At 57.6% G+C, this 27039-nt stretch overlaps 1 protein-coding gene across 2 annotated transcripts; it reads right to left on the bottom strand.

Annotated features, from left to right (window-relative positions):
- Positions 1-1358: 1358 nt before the first annotated feature.
- Positions 1359-25619, bottom strand: Tnfrsf1b (TNF receptor superfamily member 1B). 2 transcript variants are annotated; one of them, XM_048350262.1, is made up of 10 exons: positions 25489-25619; positions 12535-12637; positions 10905-11033; positions 10561-10710; positions 10084-10177; positions 9492-9730; positions 8153-8230; positions 7746-7780; positions 4089-4281; positions 1359-2915 (listed from the first exon to the last, which is right to left on the bottom strand). In XM_048350262.1, the coding sequence occupies exons 1-10, from the start codon at positions 25576-25578 to the stop codon at positions 2629-2631; spliced, it is 1398 nt and encodes a 465-aa protein (XP_048206219.1). In that variant the 5' UTR covers positions 25579-25619; the 3' UTR covers positions 1359-2628. The 2 variants fall into 2 exon arrangements, with proteins under 2 accessions (XP_048206219.1, XP_048206220.1); XM_048350263.1 differs by having other exon boundaries at positions 12535-12634.
- Between the last annotated feature and the right edge of the window lie 1420 nt (positions 25620-27039).

The following is a 27039-nucleotide window of genomic DNA, read 5'->3' as shown; positions in this document are numbered from 1 at the left end:
AATTCAACCCCCACTACACCCCTCCACCCCCCCAAATTAAGAATAAAACTGTGACTTGGAGTTTGGAGATGATAAGGGCTTGCAAACTCATTCCTAAAATCTCTCCATAGGATTTGAGCTCTAACTGGCAGAGCGTTTATGTGAAGAATCTAATCAAAATTAGAGCTAATAAGAATGATTGACTTTTAATGCTTAAAGAGGCTACATGACTTGGGAGGTGGTGGAGGTCACCGTTGAAGGCCTGTAGGGGCAGAAACTACAAGTTCCTGATCAGGACACCGGGGCCATGGTGCGTGCCTGCCACCCCAGGGTCATGGGAAGCACCAAGCGCAGGGCAGTGGGCTAGGCCTCACAGGCATACAGCAAGACAGTCTCCAAAGTAAGCCACACCAAAAAGTGGCTGGCAAAGAGAGCCAAGTGGTGGAGCACAGGCCCCTGAGTTCAAACCCCAGTGCAGCCAAACCAACCCCCAATGGGACCTCAATTCTCCTCATGTCCAGTAGGCCCACTGCCTAGCACACATGCTTCTCAGTCAACTTTGCTCCTCTGCAAAGTCAAGTCCAGAAACACTTTAGAGCCACATACATGGAGGACTTAGCTCCAACACACTTCCGTGCTCAGTAATGGTGATCATAACCTATCCCTTAAAAGTAAATTTGCACAAAGCCAGGGGGGAAAAAACATAATAAAATGAGTAACTTCTTAGCCAGGCACTGGATCACGCCTGTAAGCCTAGCTATACTCAGGAGGCTAAGATATAAGGATCATGATTCAAAGCCAGACCAGGCAGTAAAGTCTGTGAGACTCTTTATCTCTAATTAACCACTAGAAAAATAAATAAGCCAGAAGCAGATCTGTCGCTCAAGAAGTAGAGTGCCAGCCTTAAGCAAAAAGCTCAGGGACCACATCCAGGCCCTGAGTTCTAGTCCCAGGACTGGCACACAGACACACAGACACACAGACACACACAGACACACACACACAGTGGCACTGCTGTCCACTCGGGACCTCCGGGCGGCAGAGCCTTGCTCTCCAGTGAGGAGAGGCTGCTTGTGAAGGGCAGTCCTACAGAAGCCCCACCTCCATCCAAAGCAGGCTGAGGAGATGGGGCCTCGGTGAGAGCAGGTGGACTTGAGGCCAGCTGGCCTGTCCTGGCCGGAAGTTCACGGGCCATGGGGCTGCCCGGCTCTCAGCCAGCACAGCTGTAATGGGGAGCCCTTTGGGGACAGTTACAAGTTACTCAGTCCTGCTGGGCTGCAGTGGCCATGGCCCCAGCTCTCCTCACACAAATGGGTGGCAGGACGGCAGAACCAGTGGACCAACCCAGACTCCAGCAAGAGCCTGGGACCAATGTGCACAACAAAAGAATTTTATTTAAAAGCAGAAATGCTTTCCAGCATCCAGTGCAAACTCTCCTTGTCTTGGAATCAACACAAGCTGGGGAAATTGAGGCCATACCCAGTCTTTCCGATGCATGGCTTCCTTGCTCTGCTCAGCAATCCCAGAGTCCTGAGGTACTTCCAGAACTGGCCACCAGGGGGCGCACGCACAACACCGCCACACAGGGTCCAACGGCGGCCAAGTCTGAGACTCTGCTTCTCTAAGCGGAGATCCTTCTTGTCTTTCAGCAGACAAGTTCCACAAACAAGGGATCAACCCGAGTACCTGAGAATGGACAGGGCCCCCAACCCCTTCTTTCCAGATGGGCCAAATCCGTGGGTAAAATCGCTGGCTTCAGCTGCTTTGGGGTGGGCCACTTAACTGGACAACGTGGGGTGGGCAAACCCAGAACACACAACACACAACAACACAGACACAGTCACAAACTGGCTCTCTGCTTCTCTCATTCAGTACCAGAACGGCTCTGCAGCTCCCCTGGGGCCAGAGAGACAGAGCCGGAGGGAGCAAGGCAGCTCCAGAGGAAGAAGGAAGGTCCAGGCTGAGGTAGGTGGACAGAGATGGGCGCTGGGCCTCGGACCTCTCCAGTGGAGGCAACTCCCGGACAGGACGAAGTGTGGCCAGGGTGTGGCTGGAGTCGGAGTATCCCAGAATGAAGGTCAAGGCCAACCAGGCAGACAGCCTGCAGGCTGGTGGTGTGGTTCCCTCAGCTTCCCCATCTCTGCTCTGCGGTGCTGGGGATGGGAACCCAGGGCCTGGAGCCCCACAGGGCAGCAGAACGAGCAGGGTTTCCTGCCTGTACCCTCTGGACATCCTTCACATCAAGGTTCAAAAGGACAAGCCAGAAGAAGTAAAGATGTGGAGTTCTGAGCAAACTTGAGACACCCCCCCACACACCATACACACAGTCACTCTGGCACTACAGGGGTGGCCTTCCCACAAACCCTGTGGTGCTAAGCCTCCCAGGGGGGCCAGTTAGGGGTCCCAGCATTCAGGGGGAAGCATTGTCCTTCCTCCTGGGTGACAGAGTCCCTCCTCTCCCACAAGCGTCTGGGATCCCCAGAGAAAAACAACCACCAAGAGCCCCAGGACCCCAGTTTGCAGGCCCAGAGGCCCAGAAGGAACCATGGCATCCTGGGAGGAGGGGAGGCTAGGAGGACTGGGGGCCCCTTTGCAGGCCGCCCTGCTGGGGGGTGAGCCAGCTCCGGGTGACACGCTGAACCGGCCTGGTTAACTGGCCTTCATGCCGGCGTCAGGCACACCGAGGGGCAGGGGCTTCTCCTCGGGGCTCTGCAGCAGAGTCTCTGGGGTTTCCGTCTGGGAATAGAAGGGGCGTTCCTCCTTGGAGAAGGGGACCTGCTCATCCTCCGCCTCCGGGGAGCCCGCCGCGTTGGCATCTGTGTCCCCCGCCGCGGCACTGTCTTGGGAAGAGCACCTTGAGCCATGTTCCGAGCTGCCACAGACGCTCACGATGCAAGTGACTTTGACCTGCGTCCCGTGGCCACCGCCGGGGGGCTCTGGAAAGCACAGAGGGGAGGGGGGTCAGCTCCCAGGGGAGGCTGGAGGAGAGGGCCGGGGTCCTGGCAGCCTGCTTTGGGCCCAGGGGCAAATGAAGACATGGGAAAGAGCAAGGGGCCAGGAGCCCAGATTCTAGCCCAGCCCTGCTGGGGGACACGCATTCTTTGTGTGCCTCAGTTGCTTCATCCGCCAAAGAACAGCACCCCAGCTGCAGAGCCCATTCGCTCCCAAGCTGTGAGGGAGTCATTAGCTCACACAGACAAAGGTGTTTCAAGAAGAACATGGCCTGCAGAGGACCTGAGTGGGAGCAAAGTCCAGAGCTCCTGGGGCAGTTCGGGGGGGGGGGGGGCAGCCCCGCTCCCGACTCCCTCCCAGAACATGGCAGAGGAGGGACTGGGGAGAATGGAGCTGGCCAAGCTGCCGGGCCCACAGCAGCCTCCAAAGGGCCAGGTGGTCATCTGCTCCCCAAGTTTCCACAACACCCCAATGTCATCCAGCATTCCCCAGCAGGGCCTTTGCAGTCATGAAGGAGATGGTGGGGGGCGGATGGGGCCCAGCTCTGGGCTGTGGCATTCCCACGGGGGGAGCGAGGGGAGGCCCAGGAGAGAGGGAGAAGAAGCTGCGAGAAGGGCAGAGGGGAGCGGGGGCTGGAAGATGCTCGGAGCTCTGCTCCAGGGCCAAGGAAGAAGCCCCGTGGACAGGGTACAAGGGGCTAAGAAGCCAGAACCAATCAGTTGCTGTGGACACCTTCATTCATTCATTCATTCACTCATTCATTCCAGAAGCACGCTCCAGGCACGGGCCCAGGCCCTGGGTCACAGTCTCCAGTCTAGCACGACAGTACCCTGAGGAAGGTGGGGTTTGAGAGGAGAACGGAAGTGGGGAGCAGGGAGTCAGCTCCTATGGGGAGTCAGCTAGTAGGGGTGCAGCAGGTAGGGGTGGCATGGGCACAGCCGCGGGGGCAGGGGGCAATGGCACGGGGGAGGTGGCTCACAGCAGGAAGCCCCAGGACCCCCCAGGTGACATGAGGCCCTGCGGCGGGCTGAGCTGCCGGGCTGCAGAGCTCCATGGAGAAGCCGGGCGCCATGGGTATTTCCCTCCCGGGTCATCCTTGCAACTTCCAATGGGTTTCTTGGGACGGAAGCCCAGCCTCGGGCCTGGCTGCCTCTCACCTGAGCCCCTGGAGCTGGCCCAGGCTGCCCCCCCGGGCCCCGCGGCCTGGTCCGTGGCTGGCGTCTGTGCTTGGTGCCTGGCAGGTGTCCCCTGGCCCGGCCCACTGGCCGAGCTCTCCAGGGAGCTGCTGCTGGAGCTGGGCGCCGTGGTCAGCAGGTGCTGCTGCTGCTCCTTCTCGGCGGGCAGGTGAGGCTGAGGACGAGAGCCAGCGGTCAGCGCCCCGACTCGCCGCCTTCGCCGGGCAAGCGTCACAGGTTACGTCACGCGTCCGCCACGCCACACGTTTCCGGGGCCACGTGACTCCCCAGCTGCCCGGCGGGAGGCTGAGCTTTGGGAGGACAGGGGCTACGCGGCCTCATTCATCTAGCAGGAAGTAGTAGAGTGATTGTCCTCAAGTGGCCAAAAGCATGGATTCCGATCCAGAACATAGGAGGGCCAATCTCGACTCTCTCCTTCACTGGCTGTGTGACCTTAGGCGAGTGACCTAGCCTTTCTGTGCCTCCGTGTGCTCACCTAGAAAGGGGGTGGGTGATCCATGCTACTGGGCCGTTAGGAAGATTAAACCACAGAGATTGAGCTCTCTACCAGTTGAGCCACTGCACCACTTCCGGCCTTCTCTGAGAAGTTTATTGGAGATAAGAGTCTCACAGAACTCCCTTGAGGTTCTGGGTGACTACAGGGAGGGAAGGGAAGGGAAGGGGAGGGGAAGGGGAAGGGAGGGGAAGGGGAAGGGAAGGGGAGGGAAGGGGAAGGGGAAGGGGAAGGGGAAGGGGAAGGGGAAGGGGAAGGGGAAGGGGAAGGGGAAGGGGAAGGGGAAGGGGAAGGCTGCATCTTGCCCCTGACCCGCCAGGTGAGCCTGACCAGAGGAGTAAATGGATCTGCTGGTGGGCCGTACTTCACATAGTGGGGGCAGCTGAGAAAGACAGAGGCTCAGCATTTGCTATGGGGATTCGGGGACCCTCAGATTCCTGCCTAACCTGCCTCAAGAGTGTGGGACACAACCCCAGCTGTGGTGGGCCTGGCGGGGGGGGGGGGGGGGGCGATGCCACCAGCCAATCTGCAGCCCCAGCTTCTGGTCCCGCCCACCAGGTGTGGTGGCTGTGTAGAGGCCTGAGTTCCATTCCTGGAGGCCCGCCCAGCTGCATAGCCTGAGGCTGGGGGCTGGGGTCCCCACAAGATCATGGAAGCGCAGAGAGGCTGGGTCCTGAGTGCAGAATCCCACAGCTGGACGTGGAGAGAGCAAGAGGAGCCCAGACCAGCATGCTAGCACTTCAGGCTGCCCACAGCACCCTCTTGCCACCCTTGCTGCCTGGCAGGCCAGGCAGGAGTGAGGGGGGACACTCCACATCCACAGCCCCACCCCTCCCCACCCCAGCTGGAGGGGAGGACGAGCATCCAAAGGTCAAGGTCACAACCTCTACAGAAGGGGCTTTTCTGGCCTGGGCCCTAGCTCCCTGCTGGTGGCTAGAGCCAGGCAGAACAGAAATTCTCAAAGGTCACCATTGCCTCCTTCCCCACAAGTGACAAAGTTCAGATGCCACCAGTGTCCTGTTCCACCAGCTCCACAGGGGGAGCACTGAGGAGGCTCGTGTAAAACAGGACCCCAAGCCAGGTGCTGGCGGGTCATTCTAATCCAAGCGACTCGGCAGGAGGAGGCAGAGATCCAGAGGATCAAGGAACAAGGCTAGCAAGACCCGCTCACAACAGAAAGCAAGCTGGCCATGGAAGTGCATGCTGGCCATCCCAGCCCTGGAATCTGGGACATGGGCAGAGATAAGGTAATAATCAGGAAATAATCCTAAAGCGGGCACCAGGGCGCACACCTGTGACGCTAGCTAGCTACTCAGGAGGCTGAGACCTGAGGACTGTGGTGCTGGGCAGGAAAGTCCATGAGGCTCTCATCTCCAATTAGACGCCAAAAAATTGGGAAGTGAAGCTGGGGCTCAAGTGGTAGAAGACTCAGGGACAACACCCAGGCCCTGAGTGCAAGCCCCAGGGTGAACCCGGGAAACGAAAGGAAAGAAGGAAGAAAAGGAGAGAGGGAGGGAGGGAGGGAGGGAGGGAGGGAGGGAGGGAGGGAGGGAAGGAAAAAGAAAAGGCTGGAGTGGAGAAGAGTAGCTCAAATGGTAGTGCATCATCTATGACCAAAAAAGCTGAGTGGGAAAAGTGAGCTCCAGAGCTTGAGCCCCTTTGCCAGCACACACATAAAAGATAACCAGAGCAAAAAGGACTGAAGTTGTGGCTCGAGCGGTAGAGGACCTACCTAGCAAGCACAAAGCCCTGAGTTCAAATCCCAATACCACCAAAAAAACAAAACAAAACAAAAACCCCCAAAATGCAAAACCCCAGCTCATCTAGACAGATGAGATCAGATCAGAGAGCTTCCCTGAGAAGCTGGCTCCTGCAAGGGCGCGCGCGCGTGCATGTGTGTGTGTGTGTGTGTGCGTGTGTGTGTAGGCTGAGGGCATGTGCACTTGCACACGCACACATCTGTGAGTGCACGGCCATGCATCTGTGCCTGAGTGTGTCACAGTGTGCACAGGGTGATGGGGACACTCCTAGGCTGCTCCCATCCGCTGTGCCACCTTTGGGAAGTTCCTCGACTTCTCTGGCCTTGGGTCCTGGGCTGTGACACTGGGTGACCTCAATCACTGGGTGACACTGGGACATCAATCACCTGGCCTGTGCGGTGTGGCGAGGCCAGGAGCATGAACGACGCTGCCCAGCATGGCACTGACAGAGGCTCACGCCGGTTGCTAGCGTGAGCTCCTGCGCGAGCGTGTGCGGGGGGTGGCGTGGGCGAGGCCACGCAGGAGCGAGTGCTGCTTTTCTCCGGAGGGAAGCTGCCAGCCCCTCCCCTCGTCCCCTCCGCTGCAAGCGGGTGCCATGGGCTCACGGCTGGTCCCACCCAGCTACCTGGTCCACCGCTAGGACCTGACGACCTGGCCTGGCAGGGGTGCACGGAGCTCCTGAGACTCAGTTTCCTCATCTGTACACTGGGGCGTGTGGGGCCTCCGGCTCCGAGGTGCCGAGACAGAGCCGCAGCTGAGAGCCCGGTGGGGGCTCTGAGAATCTGAGCACAGCAGCTGCCCGAGGGCCGTGGTGGGGCGGTCACACCACCGGGAGGGGCAGGAGCCCGCAGTGCAAGTCGGGGCTGGGGGTCCTCTCCAGAGAGCGGGTCCCAGACCCACAGAGGGCTCTGCGCCCCGCTCCCCACCCTCGGAGACTGCGAGGCCCACTGTGTGAATGCAAGCTCAGCAAAGGGAAGAGGAAGTGGGGCCCCAGGGCCGCACCCAGCACTTCCCAGGCCACTGATGGGGCAACACACACTTGGCTGGGGAAGAGTGGGTGACCTGGGGGGGGGGGTCACTTATACCCGAGTAGGCAGCACCAAGAAACTGAAGTGGGGACACCGAGGTGGGGGGAGGGGGAAACAAACACTGAAATACCCCAGAGCAGGGCAAAGGTGCCGGGGGCTGCGTGGGCTGGGGCAGGTTGCTTTCCCCCTCTGAAATCAGGAGATTGAACCAGTTTGTCTGATTTCAAAAGCCTTGTGGGAACCAGGGACGGGGGGGCCACCTAGGGCTCCGCACACCTCCCCAGCCTACCTGTGTGACTGGAGGGGGTTCGGGGGGTGGGGGCAGAGGGACACTCACCACCTTGGCCTCTCCGGGTAGGCAGAACAAGTTCTCTAGGAAGGGAAGAGAGGGGGCAGGTCAGCGCACAGGGCTCCCGCGGCCCGACTGTTCTTGCAGGAGGGCAGTGTGGGCGAAGCGGAGCTTGTGGGGCGAGCCCAGCCGTGGGGAGCCCTGGTCGCCAGGCACGATGCCTGGAAGAACCCTCCAGATCTCTAGCTCACAGCACCTCTGGGCAGCCATCAGCCTGGCCTTCTGCGCCCCCTCCTCCCTGCACACACTCCAGCTGCCGCTTTCTGGAGAGGGAGCTGCCTGTCCTGCGCAGCCCCACTAGGGAAGTGCCCTGTGCCTCAGGCTCTGAGCTTCCCCCCCCCCCCGCCGCGAGCAGCCCCCCAAATGGGATGAAGGAAGCAGGGGAGGAAACGTACTTTTCTTCTGGGTCAGGATGACACAGTTCACCAATCCCACCAGCAGCAGACTCAGGGCCGTCACCCCGACAATCAGTCCTAAGAGGAAGAGGACACATAGAATTCTTCCCTCCACCCTGGTGCCATGCCCCAGGCGGCTGGCGGTGTCTCCAGGGAGGAGCCAGCCCCAGCCTGAGGTTCTCAAGTGTGGGGACAAGTCTAACTCCCGTTGACCACATTCGGCCTGGAGCCACCAGTCATATAGACAGCGGTGGCCTGGTACAGTCAGCCCGTCCCCAGAGGAGATCACCCGAAGCCAGCCAGGCCTGCGGGCTAGCTGTCAGCCAAATGGTGCCACCAGAACCAGCAAGCAGGGCCCATCTTGGCCCACCCAGGGATTCTAGTCTCCATGCAGGAATTCTAGTCTCCATGCTGACGTGAGGTTTGGGGAGGAGACTTGTCCACTGTGCCCAGTGTTCCGGGACACAGCAGCGTCGGACCCCACAATGGCTTCACAAAGACAGGAAGAAGAAGGGAACGAGGAAGGAAGAGAGGAAGATAAGAGGGAGGGAGGGGGAGAGGGAGGAGAAGAAGAGAGACAAAGCCAGGCACTGGAGGCTCAAGTCTGCATCCTAGTTACTCAGGAAGCTGAGATCTGAGGATCGAGGTTCAGAGCCAGCCTGGGCAGAAACGTGAAGGAGACTCTTATTTCCAGTTAACCACCAAAAAGCCATAAATGGAGCTGTGGCTAAAGTGGTAGAATACTAGTCTTGAGGGAAAAAGAGAGAGAGAGAGAGAGAGAAGAAGAAGAGAGTACATGAGGCTCTGAGTTCAAGCTCATCACTGGCACAAAGAGAGAAAAGTGGGGGGGAGAGGGAGAGAGGGGAAGGAGGAAGAGAAGGAGAAAGGGAGATGGAGAGATTGGGAAATAGGGAAAAGAAAAAAGGACAGAGAGAGAAAAGGAAGAAAGGACCAAATAGAGAGGAAAGCAAGCACTGGTGGCTCACGCCTGTCATCCCAGCTACTCGGGAGGCTGAGATCTGAGGACCACAGTTCAAAGCCAGCCCAGGCAGGAAAGCCCATGAGACTCTTTAGCTCCAATGAACCACCAGAAAACCAGAAGTGGCGCTGTGGATCAAGTGGTAGAGCGCTAGCCTGGAGCTGAAAAGCTCAGGGACAGGCTTGGGCCCAGAGTTCAAGCCCCACAACTGACCAAAATAATAATAATAATAATAATAATAATAATAATAATAATAATAATAATAATAGAAAAAGGAGGGAGAAGGAGGAGAGGAAGGAAAGGGGAGGGACAAAGAGAGAGGAAATGGAAACGGGAGGAGTGAGGACTCTCCTGACTTACCAATGGGAAGAGAGATGCTGGCCCTGCTTGATTCAGCCGGGGGCTTGGTGCCACGGGGGAAGGGCGGCAGGGCGGTGCTGTCCATCGCCGTCGGGCTGGGCCCTGTGCTGGGCTCCACAGGCTGGGTCCCCGAGGTCGGGGGCTGGGTTGTGTGGTCTGCCTCTGGGCCCGGGTCCCGGGTGGAGGGCAGGCAGATGGCATCCATGCTTGCATTGCCAGGGACAGCCAGGATGTCACAGCTGGAGGAGGGGGAGGAGGAAGAGGAGGAGGCTTGGTCAGGAGGCGACTGAGCAGAAGCTGGAGAAAACTGGACTCGCCCTTGGGCAGAGGACTGGGCACTGGGATAGGGGCGTGGGGGGCGTGCGTGGTCCCTCTGGGGCTGTGCCTTCCGGTCCCAGCCTCTTCTCCCTGAACACTGTGCCCGACCCAGCCTCCACTCCATGGCAAGGCCTCCTCTGCTCACGGCACCTGTGCCGGCCGCAGGACCCTTGCGCCACCCCTAGAGAAACCAGCTTCAGCAATGGTGGCAGGAAAGCTGCTCCCCCCGAAGTCCCCCTCTCTGCTCCCTCAGAACCAAGGGCTCGGAACTCACGCGCGGTGGGGCCTGCACGTGTCCGTGGATGAAACGGTGTTGGAGAATGTCCCAGGGGCACAAGGGGCACATAGGATGTTGGAGTCCCAAGTCCCTTCAAGAGAAAGAAAAGAGCTTGTCAGCTCCAGCACCCCTGGAGCCGTGGGCCTGACACTTCTGTTTATACCTCTGTCCTTAAGCACACAGGCGTGTTCACACAACTTGCACACACGGTCGCGCGTGCACGCGCATGCGCACAGGCCGGACTCTAGGCTATACGGTCGCTATCTCCTCCATTCCTAGCAGCTTTGGGCTGAGCCTGGTCCTTATCTAGGTCCCCAGGCCCTAATCGAGTATGCTGGCCGAGAGACAGACAGGCCAGCGGGACGGGGTAGGGGGGAAGGAGAGGGGAGGGGGGAGGGGACAGATGCACCTGGCCGCCTCTGGTGCTGTCTGGTCGGTGTCCTGACCTAGCAGGGCCCGCTGGGGTTCCCATACCTTTCCTGGCCACGCCGTAGCCGGGGCCGCACTCGCGCAGTGGCAGGCAGAGCCGGCAGTTGTCGGGCTTCCCCAGCATGCAGTACCAGCCCGGCCTGCAGGTGCAGGCCCGGTTCCGCTCCCGGGTGCAAGCTTGAGTCTCGATCTGGCCTGGAGAAGCAAGAGGGCAGCCGGGGTCATTCCCATCTCCACGCTGACCGATCCGGGCTCCCGGCCAGCCTCCCCTTGGCACAGGGCCACAGGGTCCGTCGGAGGGATCAGACTATGGGGTGATGGCGGGGAGGAGGCCCCGAGGAGGAGGCCGGCAGGAGGAGGCTGGGGCCTTGCTTCTCGTGCTCACTCACCGGAGCTGCAGCGGGCACCGCAGCTCAGGCACCTGGAGACCCAGTTCCAGAGCCCGGTGTAGGTGCTGTCTTCGCAGTCTGCACACACGGTGTCCGTCGTCTCCGTACAGAAATGTTTCACGTGCTGGCCTAGAAAGCAAGCACAGGGGTCTCAGCGGGGCGGAGCTTCTCCCAGGAGCCTGGGCTCTGCCAGGGGTCCACAGTTCCCACGCTCACCGGAGGGAACCCACAACACAGTTCCCACTCCCCCGTGGACGCCGCACATCCGGCCGGCAGCAACCATCGCTTCCCCCCACACCGAGGCCCCGCAGCTGCCAATCACAAGTCAGTAAGGATTCGCTGACAGCTCTTTTCTTCTCGACAACTGGTTACAATTCTCTATCTAGGACTAGGAACTACAGGGGAAAGGAGACAGCAAAAAAGTAGTCCCTGCCGGGCACCAGTGGCTCACACCTGTAGTCCTTGCTACTCAGGAAGCTGAGATCTGAGGATCATGGTTCAAAGCCAGCCTGGACATAAAAGTACCTGTGAGACTCTTACCTCCAATTAACCACTCAGAAGCCACAAGTGGCACTGAGCCTTGAGTGGTAGAGCATTAGCCTTGAGCAAAAGAAGCCTAGGGACAGTGCCCAGGCCCTGAGTTCAAGCCTCAGGACCAGCCAAAAGAAAAGAGAGAGAGAGGGCTGGGAATATGGCCTAGTGGCAAGAGTGCCTGCCTCGGATACACGAGGCCCTAGGTTCGATTCCCCAGCACCACATATACAGAAAAACGGCCAGAAGCGGCGCTGTGGCTCAAGTGGCAGAGTGCTAGCCTTGAGCGGGAAGAAGCCAGGGACAGTGCTCAGGCCCTGAGTCCAAGCCCCAGGACTGGCCAAAAAAAGAAAAGAGAGAGAGAGATAGTTATGGGCTGTGTGTTCCTGCCCACATCTCAAGCTACTGGCCCAGGAGCTTCCAGACTCTCATAGAATAAAAAGGCCCCCTCTTTATCCTAATCTCCCATGCTCCCCTTCACTCCCTCTAAGACACACACGCTGATCTGGCTATTCCTCAAGCTCACCCAACTCTCTCACCCCAGTGCCTTTGTGCCTGCTGGCATGCCGCTCCTATGGATGTGTACAGCTTTCTCCTTCCCTTCCTGCTAGGCTCCGCCCACATGTCACCTGCTCAGAGACGCCTTTCCTAGACCACTCACATAAAACAGCATGCCCTGCCCCGCTGCGCCTTTCCTTCCCAGCACTTCCCGGCAGGTAGGGATGAGAGAGTTGCCACTACTAGAAGGGAAGGATTCGTGCGTCCTGAGCTCTGTCCAGGTGCCGCATCGGAGCACACACTAAGTGCTTTTATAGATGCGGAGTGGAGGTAGGCACCTCGCTGGATGGACAGCGTCTGGAGGCGGCTGCCTGTAGAACGGGCACAGTACACATTCACTAGTTCAGTCAAATATACCCCGAGCACCTACTGTGTGCCCGGCACATGCCTTGTGCTGGGAAGCCGGTGGAGACTGAGCCACAGAGGCAAAAGTCAGCACAGGCCCACTGCAGAGCTGAGTGAGAACCAAAGGCCACAGCCCGCCCCTCCCCCAGGACCCCTGCCACGCACGCCCCCCCGGGACCCCAGCGCTGCCCCTCACCAGGTGGGCACATGCTGCAGCACCTCTGGGCCGTCTTGTCAAAGTATTCCTTCTGCCAGCACCTGCTCCCAGGTTCCGAGGTGTTGGACTTCAAAGCCACCTGCTAGGAGGAAGGCAAGTCAGCCATGCGCACGGCAGCCCCAGACGCCAGGCCGGTCCTGCCGGTGTCTGCCCTCCCCCTGCTAGATGCCAAGGATGGGGCTTTCTCCTTGAGTGTGGAGGGGGAGTCAGGGAGAGGAGTATCTGGTCCTCTTTGCCTCCTTGCCTCCCTCCTCGGTCGAGCACACTCGTGTCTGCAGGTGGAGACACCGGGGTGGGGATGGACGAGCTGGCGTGGGCCTTCCCCGGCAGGGCTCGGAGCAGATGTGGGCTCCGAAGCTGCCCTGAAGGCACTGGCCTTGGCCACAGACAACCCAAGACCTGGGCACAAAGCTGCCCTCTGCCCAGGGTGCCCCTCCAACCAGAGCCACCTATGCCAGCGATGCAGGTGGCCTTGCAGTCTCAGATGCATGTCCCCGCAGGGCCCTCGGGAAATCAGCATGGGTGGTAGCAGACCACGGAGAACATTCTGGATCACTTACTGCCCAGCGGAGCTGCAGTTCTATAGGCTTCAGGGGCCCCCAGTCAGTGAAGAATATTGTCCTCACTATGACCCCCGTTAACAGGGGGGTGCTTGTCCCCAGAGGCTGCTACACGGGGTGACAAGGGCTCTCCAGCTGTCTTCTGGCCTTAAGATGGGACAGACTGATACAATTCCTCACCCCAAGCTTGGCCAGGCAAGTTGGCCCTGCCCCTTCCCCTGAGAGTCCTGCCCTGTCAATCACAGGCACAGGAAGCCCCGCCTCAGGCTTGGCTTCCAGAGATTGGACTTCAGACAAAGGTGTGACCCCAGGGAGACTTCACTGCAGCCAGACAAACCCAGGAAACAGGAAGGCAGTTCTCAAGAGCCAGTAAGGAACAGGGAAAGATTTGAACCCCGAGCCTATCTGACTTCACTGTGCATGACTTCAATCTCTATGCCATGGGCCTCTATAAAGAGTGAGCAAAGCAAGGAATGAAAGAAGACAGAAGAGAGCGAGAAGCATGGCTCCATGGTAGAGTATCTGCCTAGTAAGGACAAGGTTCTGAGTTCCAATCCCAGTACCAACAAAAGTCAAAAGAGAGGGAAAGGAAAAATCATCATTTTTAACATAGACAACTGGCAAGAGACACAGAGTTTCTCCACTGACATGTACAACAGTGACAGCCCCCAGGGTGTCTGCTCCACGACCCCTGGCCACACCCCCTGAGCTCCGTCCTTCCTTCAAAGGACGACCTGTCCCTTCCAGGAAAAGCATGAATGAGCCCCTGCGGCTGGGCCTCCTCCACAAGCAAACAGGGGCTTGTGTGCGTTTACACAAGCAGAGGACGCACACGCTGTCCAAAGTCACACAGCCGTCTCCCTGAGATGACCAGGGGCGGGACTCGGGGCTGGCTCCTGCCCCCCTGTCCAGCCAGCTGCAATCACATGGTCACAATAAATGTTTGGTGAAGGAATGACTCAAATGTTTATTGAAGGAAGACCGTACTCTCCCTGGAGAAGAGCAGAGAGGCAGGACCAAGTTTCAATTCCTCATTCTACCACTCACCCTCTTTGAGGCCACCGGAAAGTGTCTCAACCTCTTTGGACTTCAGTCTTCACAGGGAAGATATTCAAATACCTAACCACTGGCACAACATGGGCACTGTCCAGTGCAATGGACAACGGTTGTAAAGAAGCCAGTCAAAACCTGGGTGGCTGGTGGCTCACGCCTGTAATCCTAGCTCTCAGGAGGCTGAGGTCTGAGAATTGCTGTTGGGAGCCAGCCCAGGTAGATAAATCCAAGACACTCTTTTTCTTGTTGGTGGTGGTGGTTGTGAGACTTGAACTCAGGGCCTGGGTGCTGTCCCTGAGCTCTTTTGCTCAAGGCTAGCACTCTACCACTTTATTTATTTATTTTTTGCCACTCCTGGGGCTTGAACTCAGGGCCTGAGCACTATCTCTGGCTTCTTTATTTGCTCAAGGCTAGCACTCTGCCACTTGAGCCACAGCACCACTTCTGGCCGTTTTCTATATATGTGGTGCTGAGGAATCGAACCCGGGGCTTCATGTATACGAGACAAGCACTCTTGCCACTAGGCCATATTCCCAGCCCCTCTACCACTTTAATTTTGTTTTTGTTTTTGCCAGTGCTGGGGCCTGAGCTCAGGGCCTGGGCACTGTTTCTGACCTTCTTTTGCTCAAGCTAGCACTTCACTACTTGAGCCACAGCGCCATTTCTGGCTTTTTCTGTTTATGCGGCACTGAGGAATCGAACCCAGGGCTTCATGCATGCTAGGCAAGCACTCCACCGCTAAGCCACATCCCCAGCCCCTCTACCACTTTAAACCAGTTTTCCAGTGGTTAATTGGAGATGAGTCTCATGGAGGGGTTTCAAATGGTAGAGTGCTAGCCTTGAGCAAAATGAAGCCAGGAACAGTGAATTCAAGCCCCAGGACTGGCCAAAAAAAAAAACAAAAAAAACAAAACCAGAAGTGGTGTGGCTCAAGTGGCAGAGCACCAGCCAATTACCAACATTCAGGCGGGAGGTGAGTTTCCCTGCCTTCCCTCCCCCTCCCAGCACTGCCTGGGAATTGTCACTGCCATGGTCCCAGCAGCAGGTGACACAGGCCGCCTGAACCCTGCTGGGCCCAGCAGGCAGGACTAACTGCCCTGGAGGCATGCAACTGGGTGTCCACCCTGCTGTGGGCCCTCAGGGATCTTTCCCCACCCCCCCCCACCCCTGATTCTGAGCTGCCTAACAAAGTTCTGCGTGTCCACTAAGAGAGCTCGTGGGACAGGCGCCTCCCCATGCAGACCCTGCCCACGCCTCAGCCCGACAACCACCCAGATCCACAGTCTCCCTTGGCTGCTCGCTCGCCCTCGGAGGCTGCAGCCCGAAGCCTGGCAGGGAGGGGTGCTGAGCAGGGCCAGGCTACCCCAGGGGGCTTGGGCCCAATGTCACTTACAGCAGAGGTGGGGTCCTGGCCCCAGCACCAGGACACGAGGCCTGAGCCTGGCTGTACCTGCCACCCTGGCCCGGTCAGCCAGCTCTGACAGGGTTTGAGGAGATGCAGTACTAAAACAACACTGTATTTCTCTCCCAATCCAACACCCAAGAGAGCTCTCAGGCACCCCATATAAAGGAGACCGCCAAAGCCAAGCGTAGTGGCGCACGCTTGGAATCCCAGCACTTGAGAGGCCGAGGGAAGAGGACCATGAGTTCAATGTTAGCTTGCATCATATAATAGCAAAACTCTGTTTCAACAACCTAAAACAAACAAGAATCAGATCCAACACCCCTAACCAGTGTGTGGGACCTCATTGCCTTTACCCAAGGCCCTGGGGTTATCACTCTCCATCCTGGGGTGGTGGTGGGGGTCTCGGGACCCAGGAGGCTGTGCCACTGAAAAAGGAAAAGAACAAGGAACTTTCCCAAGGGTCTGAAACACTATTCCCACACAAGAGCAAGTCATCTGACTGTGGATAAAGCCAGATGACCTGGGAAGGGCCAGGGAGGGGCCCTCAGAGGAGACTTGGGGTGAGGGCTCCCCCAAACCCTACAAACACTGGACCTTCACAGCACCTTCTGCCGACAATATTAACTGCTGCACACAGGGCCTGGCCATCCCCGCCCCCCCCTCCACAAAGCCCCCAAGCAGGCTGGGCCTCCAGCTCCCCTCAACTGCCTCTTTCCTCAGACAATGCCCCCCCCCCCAGGGCAGTGAGGGGCTTTCTCCAGTGCCCTGGGCAGTGGAACCAAGTGGGTGGCTCCAGCGGGCTGAGGGAAGTCTGGCTGGGTAGGGGCAGGATTCCCAGCAAGGCTTGAGCAGCCTGATGGGCAAGGGCCATCCATGCCTGGGCTAAGTTGCTCATGGAGACAGCAGCTGAACCCCCAGCCTCGTCCCTCCAAAGTGCCTTCTGAGGAGCTGGAGATATGGCCTAGTGGCAAGAGTGCTTGCCTCGTATACATGAGGCCCTGGGTTCAATTCCCCAGCACCACATATACAGAAAATGGCCAGAAGTGGCGCTGTGGCTCAAGTGGCAGAGTGCTAGCCTTGAGCAAAACAGAAGCCAGGGACAGCGCTCAGGCCCTGAGTCCAAGGCCCAGGACTGGCTAAAACAAAACAAAACAAAACAAAGTGCCTTCTGACCCCAACATCATTTGAATAAGCTCCCCCCATCTTCCTCTTGCTGCTTGGTGTAGCAGAGGGGGGTCAGCCCTCCCTCCACTCTCCAGGCCTGTTTATCCTTTTGGGTAGAGGAAAAAAAAAAAAAGAAAAAGAAAAAGCAGCAAGCCACAGCTCTGTCATGGCCAAACAATGAGGAACAGAAAGCCCCTACGCAGAGCAGAACAAAAGGTCACAACACACACACACACACATGCGCGCACACACACACACACACACACACACACACACACACACACACACACACACCAGCAGGGCTCCCCAGAGCAGGGGCTGAGCTGGAACTTTGGCTAAGGGGCATCGCAGGGAACCAAGCAAGATAAGGGGGGCTCAGAGGTCCCCAATGCGGCACTGGCCTCTGGGAAACACCAGGGAAGGCTCTGGGAAACACGGGGCTAGGGAGGCCCCTGGTCCTCTGTTTTGACTTGGGGTGGCTCAGGCTGACACCCCACCCACCCCAGAGGGGATGTGACTCTATAAGGAGGAAGTGAAGATGGACCACACTGGACTCACTCAGCACTTCTAACAGATCCATTTTTCTAAATATGGGGCCTAGATGAAAGTTCAAAAATCACGGGTGGGGTGACTCACCCCCCAAACAGGTGGGAATTTCTCATCCCATGTGGACAGAACTAAAAACAAAACAACAAGAAACAGATAGATGAGAGGTATGTGGTTAGATAAGACATAGACAGACAGGTAGATAGCCTTTGGAAAGAGGATGGCCAGAGGATGGGTGACAATGATGATGGCAGTGCTAATGGTGATGAGAATGACAAGGTTTGGTGTTGGTGACAGGTGACAGACATAAATAGATGGACGCATGAAAGGGAAGAAGGAACAGGCTACCCCTGAATCTGCTGGGGGCCAGTGGCTCACACCTGTAATCCTAGCTACTCATGGTTCAAAGCCAGCCCAAACACAGAAGTCCATGAGAATCTGATCTCCACTTCACTACCAATTTAAAAAAAAAAAAAAGAAACAAAAACCAGCCAGAGGTGGAGCTGTGGCTCAAGTGGTAGAGTGCCAGCCTTTGCTCAGGGATAGCACCCAGGCCCTGAGTTCAAGCCCAGGACTGGTACCAAAAAAAAAAAAAAAAAAAATTAAGGCTGCAAGGAACCCGAGGCAAGGCACTGTGTTCCTTCTTCTGCTTTAATAAACAGATCGCAGAAGAATCAGCCTGGGCAAGGAAGGAGAAGGGGAGATGCTCCCCAGCTCCATGCGTAGTCTCTCAGCTTTCCCATGAGCCTGAGATCCCGCAGACGTCAGCAGCCCGGGGAAACAGGCACGTGGCCAGCCTCGCTGGGGGCTCCCTGCACCCGGGTCTGCCAGGCCGGGGACAGCATGGTGAGGGAGAGGCAGAGGGGGAGAAAACACCCAGCTAAGCCCTAAGGAGCAAAGCCCCTGTGCCCTGGAGCAGACCCGCACAGGGGACAGGGCCCCTCTCTTGTGGTGGGATGGGCCGTGACCCAATCAGATGCCAGAACAGCTGAGGCTCACCCAAAGGGCTCTACATGGCAAGGCGGGCCCTGGGAGCCTGCCTCGAGGCTGCTGATTTCCAGGTCTTCTTGCTCCCTTACACAGAGAAGTCTGTACTCTCATCCTGCTCTTTCGCTTCCTCCTCATTCTTTGCCTGGGGCAGTTGTTCCAACTGTGGGGACGGGCAGAAACATCTGCCCAAGGATCCCAGGACCCCCAGCACAGCTGGAAACCATCCTCAAGCAATAAAGAACCCACAGCATTGGCATAGCAGGCCCTAGGGCCCGGGGGGCATGACAAGGCGTAGCAGAAGCATGTGAGTCTTCATCTTGGGGCATTACTGGAACCCTGTGGACTGTGGGGGTGCAGCCACATGGGAACAGGCCATCGCAGCAATGCCACGCGCAGCAAGGCCTGTCTGCCGTCAGACACAAACAGCGGCACGTCAGGAAGGGCCCACCACATCACAGGCGGCCAGGCTGACACATCCCACCTCTCTCCACCCCGCCCTACCGGCTGCTGCCTGTGATGTTGCTTTAGATGTGAGTGGGCCAGACAGGAAGCCCCGGATGGGATCCAAGCTTTGTGCTATGTGCCAGGGCACAACGATGCTGAGGTGTGGCTCTTGCTTCCCAGTAAAGCTGTCTAGTGACGAGGAATGCCTCCCCCACTCCCCATTCCTTGAGGCCTGTCAGTCTCCTCCTCAACACCAGCCTGTCTCACCAGCAATTCTCCCCCTTCTCAGTTCTCAGCCTTAGGCCCATTGGCAGAGAGACCAAAGCCACCGTCCAACATCCAAGACTGCATGCAGCTCCTTAGAACCTTCCAGCAGCCCAGCCCTGGTGGCTCTCACCTGTAATCCTAACTACTCAGGAGGCTGAGATTTGAAGTTCTCGATTCAAAGCCAGCCTGGGCAGAAGAGTCCTTGAGACTCTGATCTCCAGCTAAGCAACCAAAAGCCAAAAAAAAAAAAACAAAAAACATGGAGGTGTGGCTCAAGTAGTAGAGTACCAGCCATGAGTGGAAAAAGTCAACTGAGAGCCAGAGGACCTGAGTTAAAGCCTGAATACATGTGTACACACACACACACACACACACACACACACACACACACACACACACACACACACCCCTACCTTCCTTCAGCTCTCCCTGCCTCAGGTAGAACACAGCCTCCTTAGTGAGGATCTGGAGCAAGAGGGCCCACTCGGTCCTCAACGCCCCTGTCACCTCTCTGATACCTGGCCCCCTGCCGCCCTCCTCTGGGCCCTGCCTGTGTTGATGTCTCCGCCCAGTGCCTCTTCCACCATTCCCCTGAGACCTTCAAAACCTGGACAGGGTCACAAGTCCTCCCTGGGGGCTCCCATGATGAGCTGCCTAGGTTACCTCTTGATCCCATGGACCCCTCCCTCCGGGGACCACACACCTGCCGAGCCCTATGGTAACCTCACCGTCCAGTCGCTACAGGGTTTGAATCCCAGGCCTACCAGCCTCTCCCCTCCGCGTTGTCATCTGTAAGCAGAGCAGAGCCACGTGCTGGTGGCTCACACCTGTAATCCAAGCTACTCGGGAGGCTGAGCTCTGAAGACCCGAGTTTAGAGCCAAGCGGGGAAGACAAATCCAAAAGACTCTAACCTCCAAAGAACCAGCAAAAAGTCCAAAATAGGCAGGCGCTTATAGGCCTGATGGGCCTAGCTACTCAGGAGGCTGAAATCTGAGGCTCACAGTCGGAAGCCAGCCCATGCAGGACAGTCTGTGAGATTCTTATCACCAATGAACCCCCTGGAAGCCAGAAGTAGAACTGTGACTCCAAGTGGTAGAGTGCTACCCTTGAGCAAAAAAGCTTAGGGACAGTGCCCAGGCCCTGAGTTCAAGCCCCACAACCAACTACAACAATAACCTAAGTCAGGCTGAGAGCAAGGCCAAGCCAGAAACAATGCGCCCTGGGGATTCCTGGCCTGCCTCTGGTCATTCCCAAAGGGGACAGAGAGAGCTGGCTGGGCACCTCAAGGAACTAACACTCTGGAACTAAAGTTGCTCTATGCTGTCAGTTTTCCCCCATGGAACACCGTCACTAGGGCTGCGGGTTCCTCTGGGGCCCAAGAACCGGCCCCTCCAGCCACTTCCAGCCACGCAACGACTGGTGTGGTCAGGGCAGGCTGGGCAGGCTGGGTAATCTGGGGGCTGCAAGTGCAAGTGTGTGCAGCTCAAGTGGTAGAGCGGAAAAGCTAAGGGAGAGTGGCAGGCCCGGAGCTAAAGGCCAAGTACAGGTGTGGGCGCACACACGTGTGTGCATGTGGGCATGCACACGCGCACAGACACACACACACAGACTCACCGAGCTGCACACACTTCCTCCTCTCCCCTCCAGAGCACAGTGGAAGGCTCCAAACCACAGCAGTGTCACCGTCCGCTGTGATGTCACAAGGCATCACGATGGAAAAAGGCTGTGGGCACCGGGGGCGGGGGGGGTAGCAGGGTTGCTACAGAGGAGGCAAAGCAACCACCCCACACAGAACCACAGCTAAGGGGCAGGGGGCCGTGCCAGTGACGTGACAAAGGCCTGCCATGCTCACGGAGTCCTTTGGGCTGTGGGTTCCAGACAGCCCACTGCCACGGACGCCACAGTGCACACTCCCCCTGCGTCTGGGGAAGGGTCTGCTACAGGCCTGCGAGAAGTGCTAAGGGACCCAGCCGCCCCAGCTCTACGTGTGATTCCTGTTGTCGCTGCAGCTTCAGGCCAGCGGAGGGCCCAAGCAGGGGAAGGAGTTCAGCCAAAGCAAGTGGCGTGGTTGGGGTGAGCAAGATGACGTGGGAGGGGGCACAGACATGAGCTCCCCTTCCACCTCACTGTCAACAGCACTCAGAGCTGGCCCTGCCCCAGTCATGCCTGCACAAGCAGCGATGCCTCCACCTAGAGGTGTTAAGGGGCTTAATGAATGTCACACAGCCAGTGGGTGATCTCTGCCCTCCTAACACCCAGCTCTTCCTCAGGGCCACTCTGTCCTTCCTGGAAGTCACTTGAGGACACCTCAGAAGAACCCCAGAGTGACACATCACAGAGCCCCAGCCCCACAGAGACTGGAGATGGAATAGGTTTAGAGACCACCTGGAATCCACCTGCACCCATCATGCCGGCCGGCGAGCTGAAGCCTTCTGCACCCCTCTGTATTTTAGCAAATGTACCCCCCCTCCTCCCAAATGACACACAGAACAGCACCCCTGCAAGGGAGGGAGATAGTGACCATGTGCGGGCCTGAGGCCGGCCACGGGGCAGGTAACAGGAAAGGTCTGCGTCAGGGCACATTGGGTGGGGCAGGAAGCCAGCAGGAAAAGGCAGGTAGGAAAGTAAGTTGTTCGTGGGGTGTTGGGCAGAAATTCTGGGCACCTGAAGAGCTGCCACCCAAGATTCAGGACCTCGGGCTCCCAGACAGAGCATCTGAGCCCCAAGCCCACAGAGCTGCCAGCTGTCTGAGCAGCTGCCTGTAACCTATCAAGTACTTTGAGTCCCAGCAACATGAGTTCCGTTTTGCATAACAGAGCAGTGGGATGGGGAGCGGAGGGGGGCTGCCATCTTGGAGAGCAGTGTGTGGCCTGGGCCCTGCCCCACGGAGGCTCCGCTGAGCTGGCAGAGTGACAGCATGGCTGGAACTGGAAGCCACAACCTATGTCTACATGCATGCCTTCTCACCTCATGGCACCTCTCCCTGCCCCAACCCTGGCTTCGCTCCCGGCTTGCTTCTGCATACGCCGCATGCCCAATGCGGCTTGAGTCACCACCAGTAGACGGCCTGTCAAAAGCCAGATTCGGCACATGCAGGTGTGAGCACGTTGGAGGAGGACTCTGGCCTCTGCTGACCTCATACAACACGAAGAGAAACCAGAGGGATGTCCCGAGAGAGAGAGAGACAGGCAAGAAAGAACCCCGCCAGCACCCGCCACGGGCCTGACACACCCTTCGGGCTCCTCATCTGTAAAATCAGGTCAGGCCGGGCATCAGTGGCTGGCTACTTAGGAGGCTGACATCTGAGGATCACAGTTCGAAGCCGGCCCAAGAAAGAAAGTTCATGAGACTCTTATCTCCATTTAACCACCAAAATGCCAAAAGTAGACCTGTGTCTCAAGTAGTAGAGCACCAGCCTTGAGCAAAAAAGCTAGGGGACAGTGTCTAGACCCTGAGTTCAAGCTAACACACACACACACACACACACACAGATCATTATAAAGACCACATGGAAATTTTTTGGTGTTTGTTCAAGCTCTTTTTTTGGAGATAAGGGGGCAGTACTAGGATTTGAACTCATGGCCAGGTACTCTACCATTTATACCACTGCCTCTATTCCTTTTTGCTTTCATCCTTTTTCAGATAAGGTCTTATTGTTGCCCCGTGGTCTGGCCCACAATCCTCTTTATGTCTCCCATATAGCTGGAGTGACAGGCACATACCACTTCATTCAACTTCTTATTGGTTGAACTTGTGAACTTTTTGTCTGAGCTAGCATCACATCTCGAGCCTCCAAATCTCAGCCTCCCGGGTAGCTAGGCTTACAGGCTTGAGCCCATGGACCCGGCTTGTTCAATCTCCCTTGAGAACCAATTATATAGCAGGTACTGGCTCTCCAACCAGGAGTTCCCGTGCCTCCTGTTTCTCACTACCTGACTGTCACAGGTGAAGCGAGTGTGTGGAGGCCAGTGGCATTGCCCAACACCTGTAATGGGCACCTCAGGGGGTGGGGGGGGCGGGAGCAGCTGGTAGGTAGCTGTTACAGGCTACATAGTGCATCGAGCAGAAGGATATAAAGGGGTGAGATCAGGAGGTGTCAGTAGAGAAAACTTCAAGGCAAAAGGCAACAGGGGTGGTGCCAAGGTCCTGAGGCCCATGTGCACGTGCCGCATGTTTACCCATAGAAAAGCAGCCAGCTGGGCATAACACTGAGGATTAAGTTGACAGACATAGCGCTGAGTGACTATCATATCCACATACCACAGCTGGCAGCAAACTCTTCCCAGCCCCTGTAACCATCCTGACTACTCGTGAGAAGCATGGGTGGGAAGGGTCATGAAGGGTCACACAGTTCTGGGAAGGAACAGTGCTCTAAAAAGCCACTGGGCCAGGGCCCCCAGATCCATACAACACTAACTTGGCTCAGGTCATAAGTGGACTTGGGGCAGAGCCTGGGTTGGAAAGGTCTTGACTAGCTAGCAGCAGCGTGGCTCCAACAGAGGGCACCCAGCACTCGCCTATCCTGCCTGCCTCACTGACATTCATGGGTGAATGAATGAATGAATGATTGATTCAGTCCACATTAGCTGGCAAACAGAGCTGTCGAAAGGGGCAAAGCCCCCAATCTTGTGGAGTCCCCCCTTAGAGGGGGACAGTTGCAGGCAGGAGTGGGAACATCGGCATGGGGAGGGTGTAGGAGGAGCTTTAGGTCAGGCAGAACCGCATTCGAATCCTACCCTCTTACCACCCCCACCCTCACCCACAGCCCTATGGCCTCAGGAAATGGCACGACCTCTCTGGACCCTTCCCACATCTCAACAGGAACCACCCACCTTATAGAAGCTGCTAGAAAGGAGGTTACAGCTCAACTCTGTGCAGTTTCTAGCACAGCACCGGACACAACATGTAGGTGGTCCCAAACCTCAGGGCTATGGTGCTGCTACCCAGGAGGAGAGGGAGGGGGAGGAGGAAGAACCCACAGTCCTGGTTTTCAGGACCCTTCTATGCACTAAAATGGGTAAGTCACAACTAGATAAATCTAGGAGGCACCTAGGTGCTGGTAGCTCACGCCTATAACCCAAGCTACCCAGGAGGCTGAGATCTGAGGACTGTGTTTATGAGACTCTTATCTCCAGTTAACCACCAAGAAGCCAGAAGTGGAGCTATGGCCCAAGCAGTAGAGCGCCAGCCTCGAGCAGAAAAGGCTAAGGGACAGCACCCAGGTCCTGAGTTCCAGGAAGCAGTTAGTGGTCAGCTAACAACTCATGACAATATCCTAGGCAGCAAGAGTCAGAGCTGACTGGGCTGGTCAGAAAGAGAAGGAAGTGGAGAGGAACCCCTCGCTCAACTCCAGAACTCCTTCCTGGGGTCCCTCAGAGTCCTGTCCTGCCTGTCCCCCTGCCCTGTCCCCAAGCCACCAACGCTGACCCAGGCAAACCCAAGCTCCCTCCAAAGCCAGCCCCTGTGGCATGCCCTGCCGTCGGGCTGGGCACTACAGCTGTCCATTCACGCTTGGCCCTCACTCTCGCTCAGCTCCAGACCACTCAGCTCAGGTTTAGTTTGGACAGTCCAGACCCAGAGGCCATCTTGGGCCTCCCCTGCCCCTGCCCCCTCCAGCTCCCTCCAGGCACCCGCTATGAGTCAGTGAGTCAGCTCTGTTCGGACGGCCCTCTTCTTCCACCCTTGACAACTGGACTCCTTGGTTCTCGAGGTGACTGAGTCACCTCCGGTCACCACAGCCAATGCCACCTCCCACCTTCCTCACACTCCTCAGCCATGGAATGCCCATGAAGAGCTCCTCCGATGCCTTCCTTGAAACATGGCTTCTCTGGGCCTCAGTTTCCCTTTTTCTGTGAAATGGGGTGATCTTATCTACACCAGACAGATAAGTCCCTCAAAGGGAAGGATCACCACCCTTGGCAAGACTCGACCCTGGCTATTGTGGAAGGTAAAGTGAATATTGAATGTTGGGGGTCTCCATTTTTCTGGGGTCTCTTGGCAAGCATGCCTGTCCTCCTTCAGCTCCCCTGTCCTCAGAGCCCACAGAAAATAGGCCCTGAGATGACCACTGGATGCATCAGGAGGGCAGGGACCTCAGGGGGCCCACCATCGGGCGCTACTACACCCCTGGCACCCGGCTTTGGGACTCGCAGCCCAAGTGTTTGTAGGAAAGGCAAATCGCGCGGGGAAGGAAGCCCTCCAAAGTGGGCAGGGAGGACGGTGCCCGGGTCCAGTCCCTCCCCGCAGGGATCAGTGGGGGACCCCTGGCCCAAACGCCCCAGCCTGGCTCGTGGAGGAACCGGGGTGCGTCCCTGGCTGTGGCCACCGCGACCCACCCCGACGCACGTGTGCCCAGCCTGGTGGTGTCCCCAGCGGACCCGTCGTGGCCCGGGGTGAGGACGCCGGGCGGGGGACACCGTGGCATTGGAGGGCGGGGCGCGACGCGCGGCTGTCCACCCTCGCCCCCCCTCCCCCGCCCCGCCGTGTCTGTGCGAGTCACCCACCTGGGCGGGCACGCCGTGCGCCGCGGCCCAGAGCTGCAGTCCCACGGCCAGCGCGGCCCAGGCGGCGGCGGAGGCGGAGGCGCGCACCATGGTCCGGGTCTGGGTCCCGGGGCTCGAGGTTCCGCGGCCTCCGCTCCCGCTCTGCGACTGAAAGCGAAAGCCCGAGGCAGCTGCGAGCCCAACGCCGGGGGCGGGGCGGGGGCGTGTCCACGGCAAGGGGCGGGGAAGGGGCGTGTCTACCAAAAGGGGCGGAGAAGGGGGCGTGTCCTAGGCCATTGGTGGGCGCGCCTTGGTAAATGGGCGGGGCCAACACCTACCGACTTGCTCCCCAGCAGCTGCCTCCTCTCCACTGGCCCTACCCTGGGGAGGGTGAGAGGGACACACCTGGGACAGGGACCGGCGCCCACCTGGTTTGTGGCCACCTCAGGCTGGGCCTCTCTACCTGCTCTGCTTCCACTTCCTCTTCCTGTTTCTCATCAGCTTCCCCAGCTCCCCTGGGGGTAGGACAGCCACTCTGGGGATGGAAGTGGGCTACATCATTCACTCACTCAGATCCTAGAGCCCACCGCCTGGTTGTGAGTCTCTGCGCTGACCTGTGAAGAACTATAATCTAAGTAAGGTGGCATGTATGCATATGACACCCCTACTGTACATCACGCTATGCTTACGGAGTCAACATCTCTGAAAAATACTGGATGTGGTTCCAGGCTTCTTGCTTAGCTTTTTCTGCTCAAGGCTAGCACTCTATCTCTTGGGCCACAGCTCCACTTTTGGCTTTTGGCTGATTAATTGGAGATAAGAGTCTCTCGTGGACTGGCTTCACACCTCCATTATCAAATCTGCCTCATGAGTAGCTAGAATTACAGACCCGAGGCACAAGTTCCCAGCTTTCTGAAGCATAATGTATTAGCTATCCATACTGGTTTTCATTTGCTTGTCTTTAAATATTCATCAAGCTCTTCAGATGAGCAGATCTCCCCCTGTCCTCCTCCGAGTCCCTTCAGCTGGCAGGTAAACTGAGGCTATAGGGAAAAGCCTCCCAGGTAGCCAGAGGTCCTGGGGCTGCTGGCTCTCAGGCCAAGGCCAGGAGGGCTAACTTCCCCAGGGATTGACTTCATTACTGAGCACCCATCTTGCTGCTCCCATCCCCTCTCAGGACAAGTGCCACCAGAGCCAGCCCTGAGTGGCCAGAACATACTCCTCTAGAACAGGGGACATTTTAGAGTCTGGCAGGCAGCTCACTGTTCTCCCGCATCCCCACCCAGCCCCAGCCCCTTACTGAAGGCTGGTAAAAGAAGTACAAAGAGACCTGCTCTGGGCCACCAACCCCCGTGAAGAAGGGCCGTACTTCTAGGGACAGTGAGAAACTGGGAAGTGGCCCCCTAGGGGGATGGAAAATCCCACCTACTGGCCAGGAGCTTGGGGAACCACCGAGTTTCTGCAACACTGGAATGCTCAAACTTTAACCCTGCAGGGAGGGACAGCCACCAGAAGGAGCACACATTGCTTCTGGCTCCCACGGGAGTGGTTTAGAGGAGTCTTTGGCCCCTG

This window comes from Perognathus longimembris, chromosome 7, assembly GCF_023159225.1.
Source record: "Perognathus longimembris pacificus isolate PPM17 chromosome 7, ASM2315922v1, whole genome shotgun sequence".
Classification (NCBI taxonomy): domain Eukaryota; kingdom Metazoa; phylum Chordata; class Mammalia; order Rodentia; family Heteromyidae; genus Perognathus; species Perognathus longimembris.
This window is presented reverse-complemented; position numbering and strand designations above follow the sequence as displayed.

Excerpts from the sequence above, each read along its gene's own strand:
- Tnfrsf1b (XM_048350262.1), bottom strand. The coding sequence starts at position 25,578 with ATGGTGCGCGCCTCCGCCTCCGCCGCCGCCTGGGCCGCGCTGGCCGTG. Across the intron at positions 10,711-10,904 it reads CGGTGCCCGCTGCAGCTCCG|GCCAGATCGAGACTCAAGCT; the intron begins GTGAGTGAGCAC and ends TTGCTTCTCCAG. Across the intron at positions 7,781-8,152 it reads CATCCTGACCCAGAAGAAAA|AGAACTTGTTCTGCCTACCC; the intron begins GTACGTTTCCTC and ends TTCCCTTCCTAG.